The sequence below is a fragment of the Glycine max genome, chromosome 9 (genome assembly GCF_000004515.6).
Source record: "Glycine max cultivar Williams 82 chromosome 9, Glycine_max_v4.0, whole genome shotgun sequence".
NCBI classification, from domain to species: Eukaryota; Viridiplantae; Streptophyta; class Magnoliopsida; order Fabales; family Fabaceae; genus Glycine; species Glycine max.
The window spans coordinates 33,430,682-33,447,132 of NC_038245.2; the positions used below are offsets into that span (position 1 = coordinate 33,430,682).

The 16,451-nt window shown below is 36.1% G+C and overlaps 2 protein-coding genes across 2 annotated transcripts; both read right to left on the reverse strand.

Moving 5' to 3' along the window:
• Positions 1 to 7,790: 7,790 nt before the first annotated feature.
• Positions 7,791 to 9,809, reverse strand: LOC102669165 (uncharacterized). The gene is made up of 2 exons (XM_006588139.2): positions 8,313 to 9,809; positions 7,791 to 8,108 (listed from the first exon to the last, which is right to left on the reverse strand). Exons 1-2 carry the CDS (start codon positions 9,807 to 9,809, stop codon positions 7,791 to 7,793), a joined length of 1,815 nt encoding a protein of 604 aa, XP_006588202.2.
• A 2,027-nt stretch (positions 9,810 to 11,836) lies between these two features.
• Positions 11,837 to 12,917, reverse strand: LOC100810164 (heavy metal-associated isoprenylated plant protein 39). Its single transcript, XM_003533928.4, has 3 exons — positions 12,777 to 12,917; positions 12,470 to 12,545; positions 11,837 to 12,346 (listed from the first exon to the last, which is right to left on the reverse strand). Exons 1-3 carry the CDS (start codon positions 12,780 to 12,782, stop codon positions 12,060 to 12,062), a joined length of 369 nt encoding a protein of 122 aa, XP_003533976.1. The 5' UTR covers positions 12,783 to 12,917; the 3' UTR covers positions 11,837 to 12,059.
• Between the last annotated feature and the right edge of the window lie 3,534 nt (positions 12,918 to 16,451).

Below are 16,451 nucleotides of genomic sequence, written 5' to 3' on the forward strand. Positions count from 1 at the left end.
GATGAAGGGTCGCCTGATAATTGGATTACTTATTTGCAATAATGCAGGAAGGCGTACAAGTGTTTGAATGAAAATAAGATTTGGTATGAAGAGATGTAGTTAATTGAAAACAAAAGCTAAGTAAATGAAAGCTATTTAGGTGGCTTACCCTACGTGTCGTTGTTGACGATGTTATGCTCATTTTCGGGATGGCCAAAGCTGATGGTTTCTCTGCAAAAGAACTAAAATGAAATTTGCAAGATATGCTCTCCTTTGGTGTGTTGAAGGAAGTTGAAGCAGAAGATTGTAGGCATTAAATTGTTGCATCTTCCCGAAGTTGTAACTAACTGTAGATTGAGTTGCTTGGCAATTGTGCAATCTTAATTGTTGTTTCTGAAAAGTTAATCTTGTAGGGACATTTGAATGATTGCCAAGGCACATGGCTGTGCAAGCAGCTTAAGGGTTTTTTTTTTTTTGCATGTGGAATGTTTTAACTCTTTTTATAAGTTGCACTGCGAAATATCAAAGTAATAATAAAATATAGTGAATTATTATATCATGAATGCTTTTAAAAAGCTGGTCTTATATTGAGTATTTTTTCAGAAAAAATGCAGAATAGAGGATAAACATTTAAATCAACATCACCATCCCTGCACAAAGGAAAAAGATTTAATAATTAATATATGTAGTTAGATTGGATAGCAAACTAATAAATATTATTAAAAGATTAAAAAACATTGCATGATAATTCAGTTAGGAATTGCTATTCCCAACCTATTGACTCCATCAGCTGATTGTCCAATGTACTCAGTAGATTCACAGTCCCAGCGGCAAAGATTGATTAGAGTTAATAGAGTTTGGTTGCCACTACTTTGGATTGGACTTTCTATTGCACAAATCAAAGAGGAAACATAAATAATAGGTTTGGCTCAGAAATGTAGTTAATCTCAGAAATGGTCTTGGACTCAGCTCTTGAAAGAAATAAATCATTTGACAATAATTGACTTGAAAGAATTGCTAACTAATATAGGATTGTTTTCTGACTTAACAAAGTAGTAAAACACTTGCATGTCATCATATTTTTCTCCTAAGCCAACATTTCCAAAACAACCTTAGTCGTAGGGTAATTCAGATTCAAATCGATTAATACAATCTATATATGAGTTCACACAGATTGGAATTAGCTGGTCAAATAGAAGGGCAACGATAATTATATCCAAATCTAGTAATTGCTATTATAGGAATTAACATAGAAAGTTTGTATATAAAAAAAACCTATTTGAAAGGTAAGACCTAAAAATGAAGAGAAGCAAAGATTTATTATAGAAGACATAGTAAGGCCAATAGATACCACATTTTATAGAAGACATAGTATATGTTCACTAAATATAGTGTAGGAGTAGAATATCAATGTATCCAAGGATATTAGAAGTACCTTGGAATATACCTGAAGTATTTGGGTATACTAGCTTAAAAACTAAATGAGAAATCTGCTACTTTCAATTGAGGCAAAAAATATATGTTAGTCACATTTGTGTCCCAAATCTGCTATGGTACCTCTCTTGTCCTGCTGTGTCCCAACTCCCAAACATTTTTCATGCACCCGAACCAAAATTGATTATCTTGCCATCTTCCCCGTAAGGAAACAGGAGAGGGTATTGTAGAGCTAGATAGCTAGGATGTAATTCATGGATCCTTTGTAATTGTCCATGCTGAGTTTCAATAATAATATCTCTATTTGAATTTGCATCAAAATCGCCTGGTCTGAAGGAGTCACACACATATGTTGTTCCCTAACACAAATTTTAGAGTTCACTGTCATATTGAAGAGAAGCAAATAAGAAAATGATATCAGATTTTCTAACATAGCAAGTCATTTTATACCTTAGTTTTAGGGTACCACAAAAATATGAAAAATGCCAACTTAGCTTCACTGCACATTGGGACCTTTCATGAAGAAAGTAATTCAAAAATAAGAAATCATAAACTATTTTTTTTTTGGTAATAAGTAGATCTCAGTATAAACTTTTTTTGTTAATAAGAAATCCCTATGGATTACATGCTTTCCATGGCAATATATAAGGGGTCGGGTCAATGATGCAACATACTGCCTCAATCACAAAAGAAATATTAATTTGTCAGTCATTATGGAATTTTGTAAGCCACAAACAACAACATATGGGTAGAGGAAAAGAAGGAATGTTGTTGTATGATATATACTTATAATAGTTACACACTTACATGCCTTTTAGATGAAATATTTGCATTTTTGCAATTCCTTGTAAACATCACCTTTGGGTGCATACTCTAAAATCAAATAAACTCGTTCTTGCATTGCAATAGATAATTCAGAAATCATAAATAAGGAGGTATCCCAAAATCAAGACACACATGGACTTTCAAGATTAAAAACCAAAACTTCATTTAGGCATCTCACCAAACACATAACTTGCAACCCATTTCACCAACAGTGTAACCGCATGACCGTTAATACTTCCTAAAAGGAAAATGGTTTTCTTTGTTATCACCACCTACACACACCAGGAACCTCAAACAAAAATCTCAATGTTCACTCCCGACATCCAGAATACATAACAACAACAACAACAACAACAACAACAACAACAACAACAATAACAGTAATAATAGTTAAAGAAAACAAATAAACAACATAAACTAAGAGAGAGTAGGAAAAAAAATAAAGCAATAATTTATTTTCTGCAATATATTTACCATAAAAGTGTACAAACTTGCCAACAATCCCATGCTTTCTTAGCATTTGTGTAACAATCAACACTAAGTCAGTAGCTGTGACACCATCTCGTAGTTTGCCTAATAATTTGAACCCAACAACACCTGGTAGGACCATGCTCATGGGCTGCAAAAATATGAGATAAATAAATATTTCTTACAATAACTCCTCCAATGGCCAAAACCACACAGGTCTGTACATTGTTATAAACAACATGCATACTATTAAAAGAAATTCAGAGATACTCAGAGAATAAATTAATTTCATTCTCTAATTTTAAAAGTAACTTAGAGGGTTCTATAACAAATTAGCATGTTAGTTTTACCTGGCTAAGCATTGCAGCTTCTGCTTCTATTCCATCAACTCCCCATCCAACAACACCCAGGCCATCAATCATAGTTGTGTGTGAATCAGTTCCCACCATTTGTGTTGAACACAACTCTAACAAGGTATTCTAAATTAACTTGCAAAATTAAAATCACAAAACTTTATTCATTAAACAAATTTGAATGAAGTGATGAATTTTTTTTTCATTGCATGTAAAATTAAAATTATTCTACATCAGCAAAATTAGTATTCACCATAAAACTAAATAGAGACAATATCTTATAAAAAAAAATATATAACGATTCATATTGATTTTGGTACAACATATCATTCGGTTTAATGTAAACAAATAAAAAAACTTTAAGGGGTAAAAATGTTGAATCTCAAGTACCCTTGAATCTATTTTAGTCTATTTTATGCGCTTGTTCTAAAAAATTGAAACTTTTTGGGGTAAAAATGTTGAATCTCAAGTACCCATGAAGATTGAAAGTTACAAAGTCAAAAAGGAAAGTAAAATATTGGACTGCTTTTTTAAGCAATAGACAATGGAACCAAGTCAAGGAAGTACATTTTTAATCTCCCGAGACCCTTTTTGCGAACTCTAAATGGGAGTTAAATAATTTTTTGTGATAGCAAACAAAATAAAAACCTTGATCAGTAAGGAAGCAAACATGAATAAATATGAGTTAATGTCAATAGATAAGTGTTACAGAAAGCAAACAAAGTGGACACTCAGTTAAGAAGGAAACATGCATAACAACAAACAAAATAAAAACCTTGCCTGTTGGATGCTTCTTCCTGGATGACCTTGCAAATGGAAAAGAATTAGTAAGGAAGCAAACATGCATAACAGCAAAGGAAAAAAACCATTCCATGGTGGGTACTTCCTCCCAAGTGACATTGCAAAACCACAAAACAAAGAACTATCCGTTACAAAGAAAACATGCATAATAGCAAACAAAATTAAAACCTTGCTTTAAGTAAGGAAGCAAACATGCATAACAACAAAGGGAAAGAAAAATGATGACCAAAGGGAAAGTGAAGAAGGAACAGAGTAGTAACCTCGAGTCAGCGTCACGACTCGCGAGCTCCGAGCCTCACCTTTCCGACGACGGAGGTGACGAGATTCCGGCGAAGCGATGAGAGAAAGTTGAAACTGTGCTTTTTAGAGAGAGAAGTTTCATTTTGGTTTTGGAAAAGGAAGAACACGCTTCTGAAGAAGGAATAGGTAAATGATAATACAAAAAAAGGGGTTTTCAAACATGGGAGGACATCGACATGATCGGAGAAGCCTGGACAGCGAGACATGTAGGAGAGGCAATAGGAGAATTAAGTGAAATTAAATGAAAAGTTAGAAATCCATCAATCAGGAAGTCACATGTGGCTGGGGCAGCAAGGGAAAAAAAGGTGCAAAAAATGAAGGGTAAAATGACAAAAAACCCAACAAAAGTGTCACGTGTCGTAACCTTAGATAGGGACATTTTAAATTTTTTCAAGTATTTCTCTTTTATCAGATAGAATATAGATATAGATAGATAGCAACACATGTGTGTTGCTGGAAGATTACAAAGAAACCTCAAGAGGTACCACATAGCACAACGTTCATGCAGTTATACACATATATACCAGCCCATTCAAAATACATTCCTCATGAACACACGACACACGACACACTTGCAGTATTTAGTTTTTATTTTTGACCTTTATACCTTCAATCAAACTTGGTTTTAATAGTTTCATATCGATCAATTTATTAGTCTTTATACTTAAGAAAATATATAAGAACTAAATTCACCTATTTTTTTATAATATAAGAAATAAAATAATTGATTTGAAATTACAAAAATCAAATTTGATCGAACATACAAATCATCAAAAATATATTTTCTCCTAATTTTTAATATTTATTTTAGGACTCGACGTTTTTGGGAACCAGGTATTATCATGACATCATCACATACGCACTATTGGAGTATGTTTTGATTGGGAATTCGAAGACCCAGAGCCTCCAAGAGAACGAGAGAGAGAAGATGAGAGAAAATGTTATTTTCTTATTATTCTCCATTCATTTTACACCAGCTTTTATATGTTCTCAAAGGAAATTCTAAAACCTAACAGAATCAATTACGACACATGTCTAACTACTTCTCGAATCTTCTGCACCTCCTAACAGAAGTAGTTAGATGCTACTAGCTCCCATGCACGATGCTTATCCCCTATTGCACGTAGTCTTCCATGTGCACTGGGGTCTTCGTCTTCCTCTTGGGCCTTCCCCCATGCTGCTGCTCTTTTACTACTCGCAGTCCCTGTTCCTCATTTACCACCCCACTTGCTACTTGCACCCCATCTTCAACATTCGTAACACTCCCTTGCCCTTCAAAGAACACCTTGTCCTCAAGGTGATGAAGCTTTTTAAAGGTTTTCCACTCCTCCCAGGAAGCTTTTTCGAGTGGAAGATCCCTCCACTAAACTAGCACCATGCGTTTTGGGCCTTCTTCTGAAGGGATTGTTTTTGCTGCGATGATGGCTAAGGGCACGATGATTGGGTCATTATCCATAGCCTTGGGGGGAAGATCAACTGAATCCTGTGGTGGATCAGTAGTCACAAAGGGCTTAAGGAGCAAAATATGGAACACATTGTGGATACGTGATTGCTCCGACAACTGTAACTGGTACGCCACCTTCCCCATTCGTGTTGTGATTCGAAAAGGCCCATAATACCTCTTGTTCAACTTAGAATAAGCAGTGTCTGCGACTGAAGTTTGTCGTCGTGGTCTGAGCTTAACTAAGACCCAGTCCCCCACCTTCAGCTCCTCCTCACATCAATGCTTATCCGCCATTACTTCCATTCGGGCTTGGGCCTTGCTCAACTTTTGGCGTAGTAATTCGAATACTGCTTCCCTCTGACTAAGCATATCATCCACTGCATCTACCTTTGATGTCCCAGATATGTAGTGAGGAAAGCTTGGAGGTTTCCTACCAAAGGTAACCTCAAACGGAGTGACTCCGGTGGCTGAGTGGCATGAAGTGTTATAGGACCATTCGGCCCATAACAAAAAACGACCCCACAGCGAAGGTTTCCGATGAACGAATGCTCCCAGATACTGTTCTACAATACGATTGGCCACCTCTGTTTGCCCGTCTGATTGCGGGTGGTAAGCTGAACTAAGGCGAAGCTTCGTTCCACTGAGAGAGAAGAGTTCTTTCCAGAATCTGCTCACAAACAATGGATCACAATCTGAGATGATGCTTCTCGACATTCCGTGTAATCTTCCTACTATCTCCATGAATAACCCAGCCACCGTACGTGCATTATGATGTGTGGGTAACATACCGAGGCGCAGTCCCTTCAAAAACCTGTCTACAATCACCAGAATGCAAGTATTTCCCTTGTACGCAGGTAACCCGACAATAAAATCCATGGATAAATCTTCCCATGGTTGCACCGGTATTGGGAGAGGACACAACAGTCCGACGGGTTTCTTGTTGTCATATTTGGTGTATTGGCATGTCAAGCAACTGGCGATGAAAGCACACGTATATGCTCTAATGGAGTCCCAGATGAAGCTCTCTTGTAGACGATGTAACATCTTCTAAATACCCATATGGCCCCCCATGGGTGATTGATGGAATTCCTCAAGAAGTAGTTTAATGAAAGATGAGTTTGATGGAATCCATATGCGACCCTTGTGTAGAATTAATCCTGAAGCTATTGTGTATTCTGGGTGTACCTCAGGTTCTTGTTGAACCTTGTGATAAAGCTCCATAAAGGCTGGGTGAGACTCTATTTCCTTGCGGAAGTCTTCGAGGAAATCAAATTGAGGCATAGATAATAATGAAAATGATGCAGGTGCTTCCTCTTCAATCCTTGATAACGCATCTGCCACTACATTGGCTCGACCTGCGCGATATTGAATCGTGAAATCGTAACCCAGCAAACGTGCCAAGTAACGGTGTTGCTCCGACGTCTGAACCGTCTGACTCATAAGCTCTCTCAGGCTGCGATGGTCAGTCACTATAATGAACTTATGACCTAACAGGTACTGCCTCCATTTCTTGATGGTGGAGGTTATGGCCGCGAGCTCTCTGACGTACGTTGAAGCGTTCCTCAACCTCGGGCAAAATTGTTTACTGAAAAAGGAAATGGGATGGTTTTCCTGTGTAAGAACTGCTCCCATACCCGTTCCTGATGCATTCGTTTCTACAATGAATGGAATCTTGAAGTTGGGTAGGGCCAAAACCGGAGCAGCCATGATTGCTTCTTTAAGCTTCTGAAAGGCTTCACTGGCTACCAGGGACCATTGGAACTGTGCGTGACATAGCAGCCTTGTGAGTGGTGCAACAATTGTTGCGTACCCCTGTATAAATCTTCTATAGAATCCGGCGAGGCCTAAGAATCCTCGCAGTGCTCATGGTGATCGTGGTGTTGGCCATTCCTGAATGGCTTGAACCTTTTCCGGCACTGGGCGAACACCATCTCCGGGCACTACGTGACCCAGGTATTCTACTTGCTCCTAAGCAAACGTGCACTTGGAGAGCTTCAATGAAAATTTCCCTGTTACCAGAATCTGGAAAGCATTTTCCAAGTGAGAGATGTGATCTGCTATGGTCTGCTGTATATTAATATATCATCAAAGAAAACGATGATGTATTTTCGCAGATATGGCTGGAACAACTGGTTCATCGTGGATTGGAAAGAAGAGGGTGCATTACAAATGCCAAAGGGAATTACTCAAAACTCGTAATGCCCTTGGTGTGTCCTAAACGCTGTTTTGTTGATATCTTCCTCCTTCATGAGGATTTGATGATACCCTTGCATCAAATCAAGCTTCGAGAACCACCTAGCCCCTCCAAGTTTGTCTAAGAGTTCATCCACAGTTGGTATTGGGAATCGATCTCTAATGGTCACTGCGTTTAAAGCTCTATAATCTACACAGAATCTCCACCCTCCATCCTTCTTCTTGACTAGTAGAACGGGTGATGAAAATGGACTTGAGTTGGGTCGAATGAATCCCTTATCAAGCATGGTATTCACTTGGTCCTCTATCTCCTGCTATTGATAATACGGGTATCAATAGGGTTTTACATTCACAGGAGCTGTGTTTGGTAATAGGTTTATTGAGTGGTCTGTGAGTCTCGAGGGTGGTAGGGATGATGGAGGTTGAAACAAGGAAGAGTAACGAGTGATTAACGATGTTGCTTCCGGTACTGAATGACTTGCAGGTTGGATCGTGGTTTGGTCATTTATACAAACATGATAGAATGTACTTGCAGGGTTTGTGTAAAGTAGGCGACGAAGCTGTGAGGGTGTTACATGTTGCAGGTTTGTCTCGCAATCTCCTCTCAGCTCAATTAACTTGCCTCCAGTGATGAACTTCATATTTAATGAAGTATAATCAGTGAGTACTGGACCTAGAGTTTTCAGCCATTGTACTCCTAATACCACATCTGCGCCACATAACGGTAAGATATGAAAGTCAATCGTGAACAAGTGTTTTTGAATTAACACCGTAACATTGCTGCACTGTTGTTGGCATCGGATCTCTTCACCATTGCTCACCATAACTCTTAGAGGTGCTATGTCTTGCGTGTCTAGCTTTAGGGCTGTTACGACCTTATGGTGGAGGAAGTTGTGTGTACTTCCTCTATCAATTAGAATGCTAACTTGTAAATCTTGGATGGTTCCCGTCATGCGTAGTGTTTCAGGAGCTGAATGTCCTGAAAGTGCGTGCAAGCTTTGTTGCGCCGGCGGAGCTTCTATTAAGACTACTGGTGGTTCCAGAGGCAATTCCGGTACCACATCTTCATCTGGCACGAACTCATCATCACCTGCTATCAATAAGAATAGAGATGGAGAACATATGTGACCACATGAGAACTTCTCATCACAATGGAAACATAGTCCCTTCTCTCGACGGCGAGCTAGTTCTTCTGGAGATAGACGCTTGAACGGAATTGACGAATTTGGTGTTCTCTGTTGTGCAGGTAGTAATGGTGGAGTAGGGTTTGTTGATGGCGATCGTGTTGGTATCGTGGCTGTTTGAAATCGTTGTGTTGATGATCTACTAGCATCTAATAGCTTTTCTTCTTGTAACCTCGCATACGCAACTGCTTGATTCAATAAGATTGGTTGCAAGACCTGCACCTCTCTCCGTATTGCCGGCGTTAACCCGGAAATAAAGCAGCTTAACACAAATTGTGCCGGTATTCCAATTATCCTATTTGCTAATGACTCAAACTCTGTCAGATAAGCGTTCACCGACGTTCGTTGCTGCAACTTGCATAATAACCCTGTAGGATCCTCGTAAGTGGATGAAGCAAAACGTGTATGCAACGAGTGCAAGAAAGCTGGCCATGATGATAACTGAGCATTACGATGCATCCATTGGAACCACGCCAACGCAAGCTCTTCCATGTAAAACGATGATATCGTCAACCTCTCATGATCAGGTGTAGCATGATACTCAAAAAACTGAGTTATTTTGAAGGTCCAGCCCGTCGGATCTGAGCCATCGAACCTTGGAACTTCGAGCTTTAACCGGTGTGACGAAGCTGAGGCCGTCATCGTCGGTGTTTGTCCTGCTGAAGAGGACAGTGGCGTTCGCGGTGGTTGCTGATTTGCCTCGAGCTGGGACATCCTCTGGAGAAGATCATCTATCTTTGTGTTCATTGCCAATTGCGGCGCCGAGAGTTTAGCAATTGCATCTTCTAAACGATCTGCTGAAACCCTAGAACGCGTAGCCTCCGCCATTGATGCTCAATGAAAGCACCAATGTTCTGACTGGGAATTCGAGGACCCAGAGCCTCCAAGAGAACGAGAGAGAGAAGATGAGAGAAAATGTTATTTTCTTGTTATTCTCCATTCATTTTACACCAACTTTTATATGTTCTCAAAGGAAATTCTAAAACCTAACAGAATCAGTTACGACACATGCCTAACTACTTCTCGAATCTTCTGCACCTCCTAACAGAAGCAATTAGATGCTACCAGCTCCCATGCATGATGCTTATCCCCTATTGCACGTAGTCTTCCATGTGCACTGGGGTCTTCGTCTTCCTCTTGGGCCTTCCCCCATGCTGCTGCTCTTTTACTACTCGCAGTCCCTGTTCCTCATTTACCACCCCACTTGCTACTTGCACCCCATCTTCAACATTCGTAACAGAGTACTATACTTAAGATAGACGATTGTTATTCTCACATAAATTTTTGCTCTTTGCACCTATTACTAAAAGAAAAAGTTAAAAGACTCTCTTGCTCTCCTTTTATTTGGCCACACCTCTCAAAAATACTTTTTCTTCTTACTTTTATATTTAACAAAAATGTGATTTTGTTGTATATTTATACTTAATGAAAACATGTTTATAATGAATAAAATAAATAATGAAAACATAATTTTATTATGTATTTTGATCAATGGAAACATGTCGTCGATTTTTGTTAAGAGGTAAAAGCCCAAGTGGGAACAACAAAATATGAGGTAAGAAAAACAATTTCTTCTAATAATATTATTATTAAAGTGGAAGAAATTTCAAATTATAATATAAGGTATGTCTGGAAGAAGATAAAGGAGGTATAGGTGTTATGAATTTTAAATTATAATATAAGGTATGTTTGGCGAATATTGGGGAAATGGAGGTCGATGACGAATGTTGGAGGGATATATGTATAAAAAATGGTGACTTCAGGAAAAAAAAGGTGAAGGTTTAATTTGATGGCAAATTATTTGGAGTGTACGTGGAGGATAATCAGAAGGAGGGGGGGAGGTTGAATTGGTTCCGCAAGGTGAATGTATAGTATAGCTGAAAATAAGGAGGCTTATATTGGTGATCTTGGGTGTTGGGAGGTTAAGGAATGGTCATGGAATTGGGGATGGAGAAGCGGCTTATATGCATGGAGAATTATTTTTGGAGGGTACATGTGTTCATTGTTTTGTGTTGTGCTGTGGGGGAGATTTATTTTGAGATTTCTGATTTGGAGTGTACTAGCCCAGAGTGATGATGATAACAGATCATTATATGAAAAATGGTATATGAAAAATGGTAGGTTAATATTTGCCAACACATACTTTTGAACACATTTTTTTTATTGATTAAAATTTATTAAAAATAATAAAATTTATTGAGTCTCACATTTTATTTAATTGTTATCTTTCTTAATTTTATGATTTTTAATATATTTTAATCAATGAGAGACTCAGAAAATATGTATGAGGGAGTGTGTTAAAAAGTGTGTTATTAGTACTTCTTTGGTTATATTGTTGTGAGATGATAAAAAGAATGGGTGAAATGGAATTATGCAGATTTGGTGCAATCTGATAGCATTGAGGAGACAGAAACATGTCGCATTGTTTCTAGGCAAGTTATTGAAGAGGAATAAGATTTGATGTTGGAAGTGCTTTGATGCTACAAATTGTTTTGGTTGGAGCTGAAAATTATACATTGATGCAGGTGGCCTATGGGCATATTACATGTGCAATGAGGTTTATTATCAGTATATTGGGAGGATTGATTATTATATTGGAGGTCTTTGGCATGTTGTGGGTGGCTAGGAAACAAAATGTTCTTTTGGGGGATGGGATAGTAATTGCTTTGTAATGCTTAAGTTTTGGTTTTTGTCACTTTTTGTACCGTGGCTTTCAGGTTTGGATCACCACAAGCTTGTGGTGTAACCAATTCTGTTTCTTTTAAAAACAAATTTTCTGGCTTTTAAAAAACAAAAAAATATAAATGATTTTAAAAACCCACTATGATAGAAAGAAGTGTGTTAAGAAGAAAACATTTTCCACTCAAAATCTTGGTAGTAATGCTTATGACTAACGGATCAAATTTTTGTCTACATTGTACAGAATGACAAAGTCGTGTCATACACCCACTATGTACAGCATATTTAGTCTCTTGGACACACCATAATCTTCAATCTACTAGATCATGCATAATACAAATAAAAGTAACAAAAAATGACTACTTTGTCATAAAATCAAACTTTCTAATATTATGAAATTTAGCAGATGACACAGCCTCTGGGATTCTCTTCGTAACTTGAGACATAGTAACTTTGAGTATACTGTGATGTCATATGATAATAAAGGGGATAAGGTTCATGGAGCTTTAGAGGAACAGGTACTTTTGCTGGCTCCACATTCTCCTTCTTATTCTCTTCTGCTTGTCCAACTGAAACTAGTTCAGTGTGACAACACTTTCGTAGTTTGGACACTGCACTCACTGGATCAATATCCCCCAACACGATCATTTTCATGTCTTTCATGTCAACAGAAACTGATTCAACCCCTGCAACATAATTACATACACAATTTTGTTAATAAAAACCATTGATTCCTTGATGCTGCATGATATATATTTTACTTCTTGAAACAAAAACAAAGATGTAATAGGGTGAAAATTTTGGTTCACCTGAAAGGCCAGATGCTGTCTTCATAGCTTTTTGCTTGATTCTATCACCATGTAAGTCCAACTTTAACACTACTTTCTGTTACACAACAAATGAAAGAGCTGTTAAGACCCCACAGTTAATTACTTCTACATCTAAAACATGAGGTAATTAAGTTAAGACCCCCACAATTAATTACTTCTAGTGGAATCAAAATAGTGTAAAGCTCTGAGGAAATTAAACTATCAATTAGAAACATTGATTAATTAGAGGATATCGATGAAGGTGAGGAAATTATAAAGAAATTAATAGGTTGCATCTAGTTCTGACCTTCATTGTTGTTAAAGCTTGCTTGTGAGAGCTAAGCAATAATTGTTTGGCGACAAATGACAATTGCAAAGGAAGGCGAAGAGGTAACTATGACTTTTATTTTGGAAATGAAATTGTGATGAGAGTATATCTGAGATTGAGCAACATTTATAGTAGCATGTGGCGTGAGACAAAGTGCAGTCCAGTCAAGTCAAGTCAACCCAAGTCCACCTATGCATAAAGTACTATATGGTCTTCAAAACTTTGATAGTACAATTTGTTTGTTTACACAATTTACGCGGTAGAATTTGGAAACCGTGTCATCATTAAACTTTGCATCCTCCACAGAAAGTGAATCGACGCAATTTTATAAAAAAGTGCAATCATTGAAGGCTGTAGGGAAAATGATAGTACAGCCTTACATCTTGCTTCCCGGTTACATCCCGGAAATATAAATAAAAAAAGTAAATAGCGATCAAGTTGGAAAATTTTGGTCATTGTTTTACTGTGACAATGACGTCAACATGGCTTACCACCAATGACAGATTCAATTTTTTAGCGAAAAAAAAAACAACCTATAATATTTTTGAAGAAAAAAATATTATAAACTTCTAAAGAAATTAGTAACGGTTAAGAGTAAGAATTTAAAGAAGATAAAATTAGTAATAGTTTATTTTTGGTTTAATTATACATTTAATCTCTTAATTATATTTTAAGGTTGAATTTGACAATTCAATTATTAAAAAGTTTAATTTATTTCCAAAATTATTTAAAATGAAATAATTATACCTTCTCCGCTAAATCCCTTAATTTGAATCACTAAATATTTAATTTTAAATTGCTTGCTTAACCAATGTAAAAAATGTTTTATTTTTAAATTGGTTACTATAAATATTGATGTAAAAAACTTCTTTGTTCGCATTAGCTAATAGTTTTGAAGATCACAAGAATCAATATTTTTTTCAAATTCTTTCAAATTTGTAAACATAACAACGATGTTTTTGGATGGGTTTTGTTCGAAATTAAATAAGGGTAAATAGTCACTTTTGTTCTTAAATGTGTAATTCGCATGCGTCCTTGAAAGATGAAAATATAAAATTTAGTATCGGAAAAAGTAAAAAGTGTAACAAGTATATTCAAGTGTTAATTTTCGTCCGTCGCCATTAATAAAATAGCCTATGTGACACAAAATGACGAATTTGTCATTGAAATGATTGCCAACACCATGCTAACTAGATTGAACAAAAATGTCACTAAGATACCATTTTTAGACGTAAATGTCAGTCATTTTTTGTTAGACGAAAATACCAATATTTTTTTATTGGAGGAAAATGTTAATAATTGTTTTTTACTTATATATCAGTACGTTCCATTGGACACAAAATGTTAATAAGTTACCGTTATTGAACAAAAATGTGAGTAATTTTTATATTGGGCTTAAATATTAGTATGTTTCTATTGGACTAATTTGTTAGATTTGAAATTTCATTTCATTTAATGGTAAAATATAATTTTAGGATAAATTTTTACCATTTTTAATTGTTACAAGAATAACATTACAATAATCACTTAAAAAAATATATTGCCAAACATAATTTAAAACAAACATAATAATAACTATAATATTGATTATCAATCATAATTTGTCTGTCACAATAGAAATTATCCAAAACATATATTGTACCGGTTCACCAAGATAAAACATTGCAACAGCGTACCAATCATTACAAATTTTTCCAAATTATCCCAAAAGATAAATATATCTCATATTTCACTTCTTTGAATCTTGACTATTTTATTAGTGGTGACGGACACAAGTTAACAGACGAATATATTTGTTGTATTTTTTACACTTTTGGGTACTAAATTTTGTATTTTTATCTTTCAAGGACGCATTTATCAGCAAATTACACATTAAAAGACAAAAATGATTATTTACCGATTAAATAATCTACAAAAACTCAACTAATGTGGTGAAAGACAATCTCAATAGAGCAAAATCGAGAGTTGAGTTTGTGGTGGAGGTTAGTGGTGCGATAGTGTTTGGGTTCTTAGTGGAGTTTGGTTGCGCGATTATATCTGGGTGGCATCGGTTGTTGGTGGCATGACGATACACAATGGTAGTGCGACGATGCATGATGGTGGAGGTTGATGGTACGACGATGGGCGGTGTGCAATGGTTGAGGTTGGTGGCATGACAATGCGTGCTGTGCAATGGTGGTTGTGTGCAGTAGCATGTGGTGGCGATGCTTGTTTGGGCGGAGTTCATGGAGGTTGGGTCAATGAAATGAAAGGAAGAGGGAGATGGATCAACGTCATGAAAATAACGAAAAGGGCATGATTGTTATATTTTTTAACAATTGAGAGACCAAATTGAATCTTTTAATAATCTAGTGATCAAATTGAACTTTAAAATATAATTAAGGGATCAATTGTATAATTAAGTTTTTATTTTTATGTGAGTAAAATTAACATCAATTTATTTTTTGTGGGTTAAATTAGTAATACTAATTTATTTTCTCTTTTATTTTTTATAATTTTAGACAATATTTGTTTTAAAAATAAGGTTAAATTATTCATTTAGTTCCTATAATTTTACGATTCGTACCTTTTAGTCCCTATAGTTTGAAAGTGGTTTTTTTAGTCCCTATAGTTTACATTTTAATTCTCTTTTAATCCCTATAGCTTAAAAGTGATCTATTTAGTCCTTATAGTCTGTATTTTAATTATCTTTTAGTCCCTATAGTTTGAAAATGATCTTTTTAGTCTCTATAATTTGTATTTTAATTATCTTTTAGTCCTTATTACAAAAAATATATAAAAATAATTAGCTACAAATTAGTTATAAAGTATCAACTTATTTTTATTACAAATTATCTTGTGATAAATTAATTACGAATTACCTCTTGTGGGTAATTGTAATTGATAATATTACTCATATTTTGATGGTAAGGATTAAAAGAGAATTAAAATATAAAGTATAAGGACTAAAAAGATTACTTTCAAACTATAGGGACTAAAAGGGAATTAAAATGCAAATGATTAAAAAAATCACTTTCAACCTACAGGAACTAAAAGAGAATTAAAATATAAACTATAGGGACTAAAAAAGTCACTTTAAAACTATAATAACTAAAAGGTACAAATGATGAAACTATAGGAATCAAATAAGTAATTAAACCTAAAAATAATAATCTTATGAGGGAAACATTAATATATTTTTGGGGCAAAAAAAGATAATTACTTGCCATATTAACTAAAAAAATATACTTTGTGGGAGACAATTCCTGTCCAACGGAGCAATTACTTATCATATGTTGCATGTTTCATGGGCTGGGGTGCAACGCAGGATCAGTTCATAGACATTATCACATAGAGCATCATCGAAGTGCACATTTCACCCCACCATGATGGGTATCTATCTGTGGATGCCCTTGTCACGAGGATCGCCACTCATTATGACTTTGATCCCATCATAACTACTGGTGATGTGCCCTCGACGGCCATCGACTGCTACACTCTGCTTCAAATGAAGTTTATCGAGAAGAGGGTCAACGTGTACACTTTGACCCAACCTCTTCCATCACTACTAGGACAGTAGCCACCACAACAGCAGAGGCATCGCTAGTCACCACCTCAGAGGCAGCTACAAATATTAAATAACCAAATAACAGTAGCAAAATAAATTTAATTGAC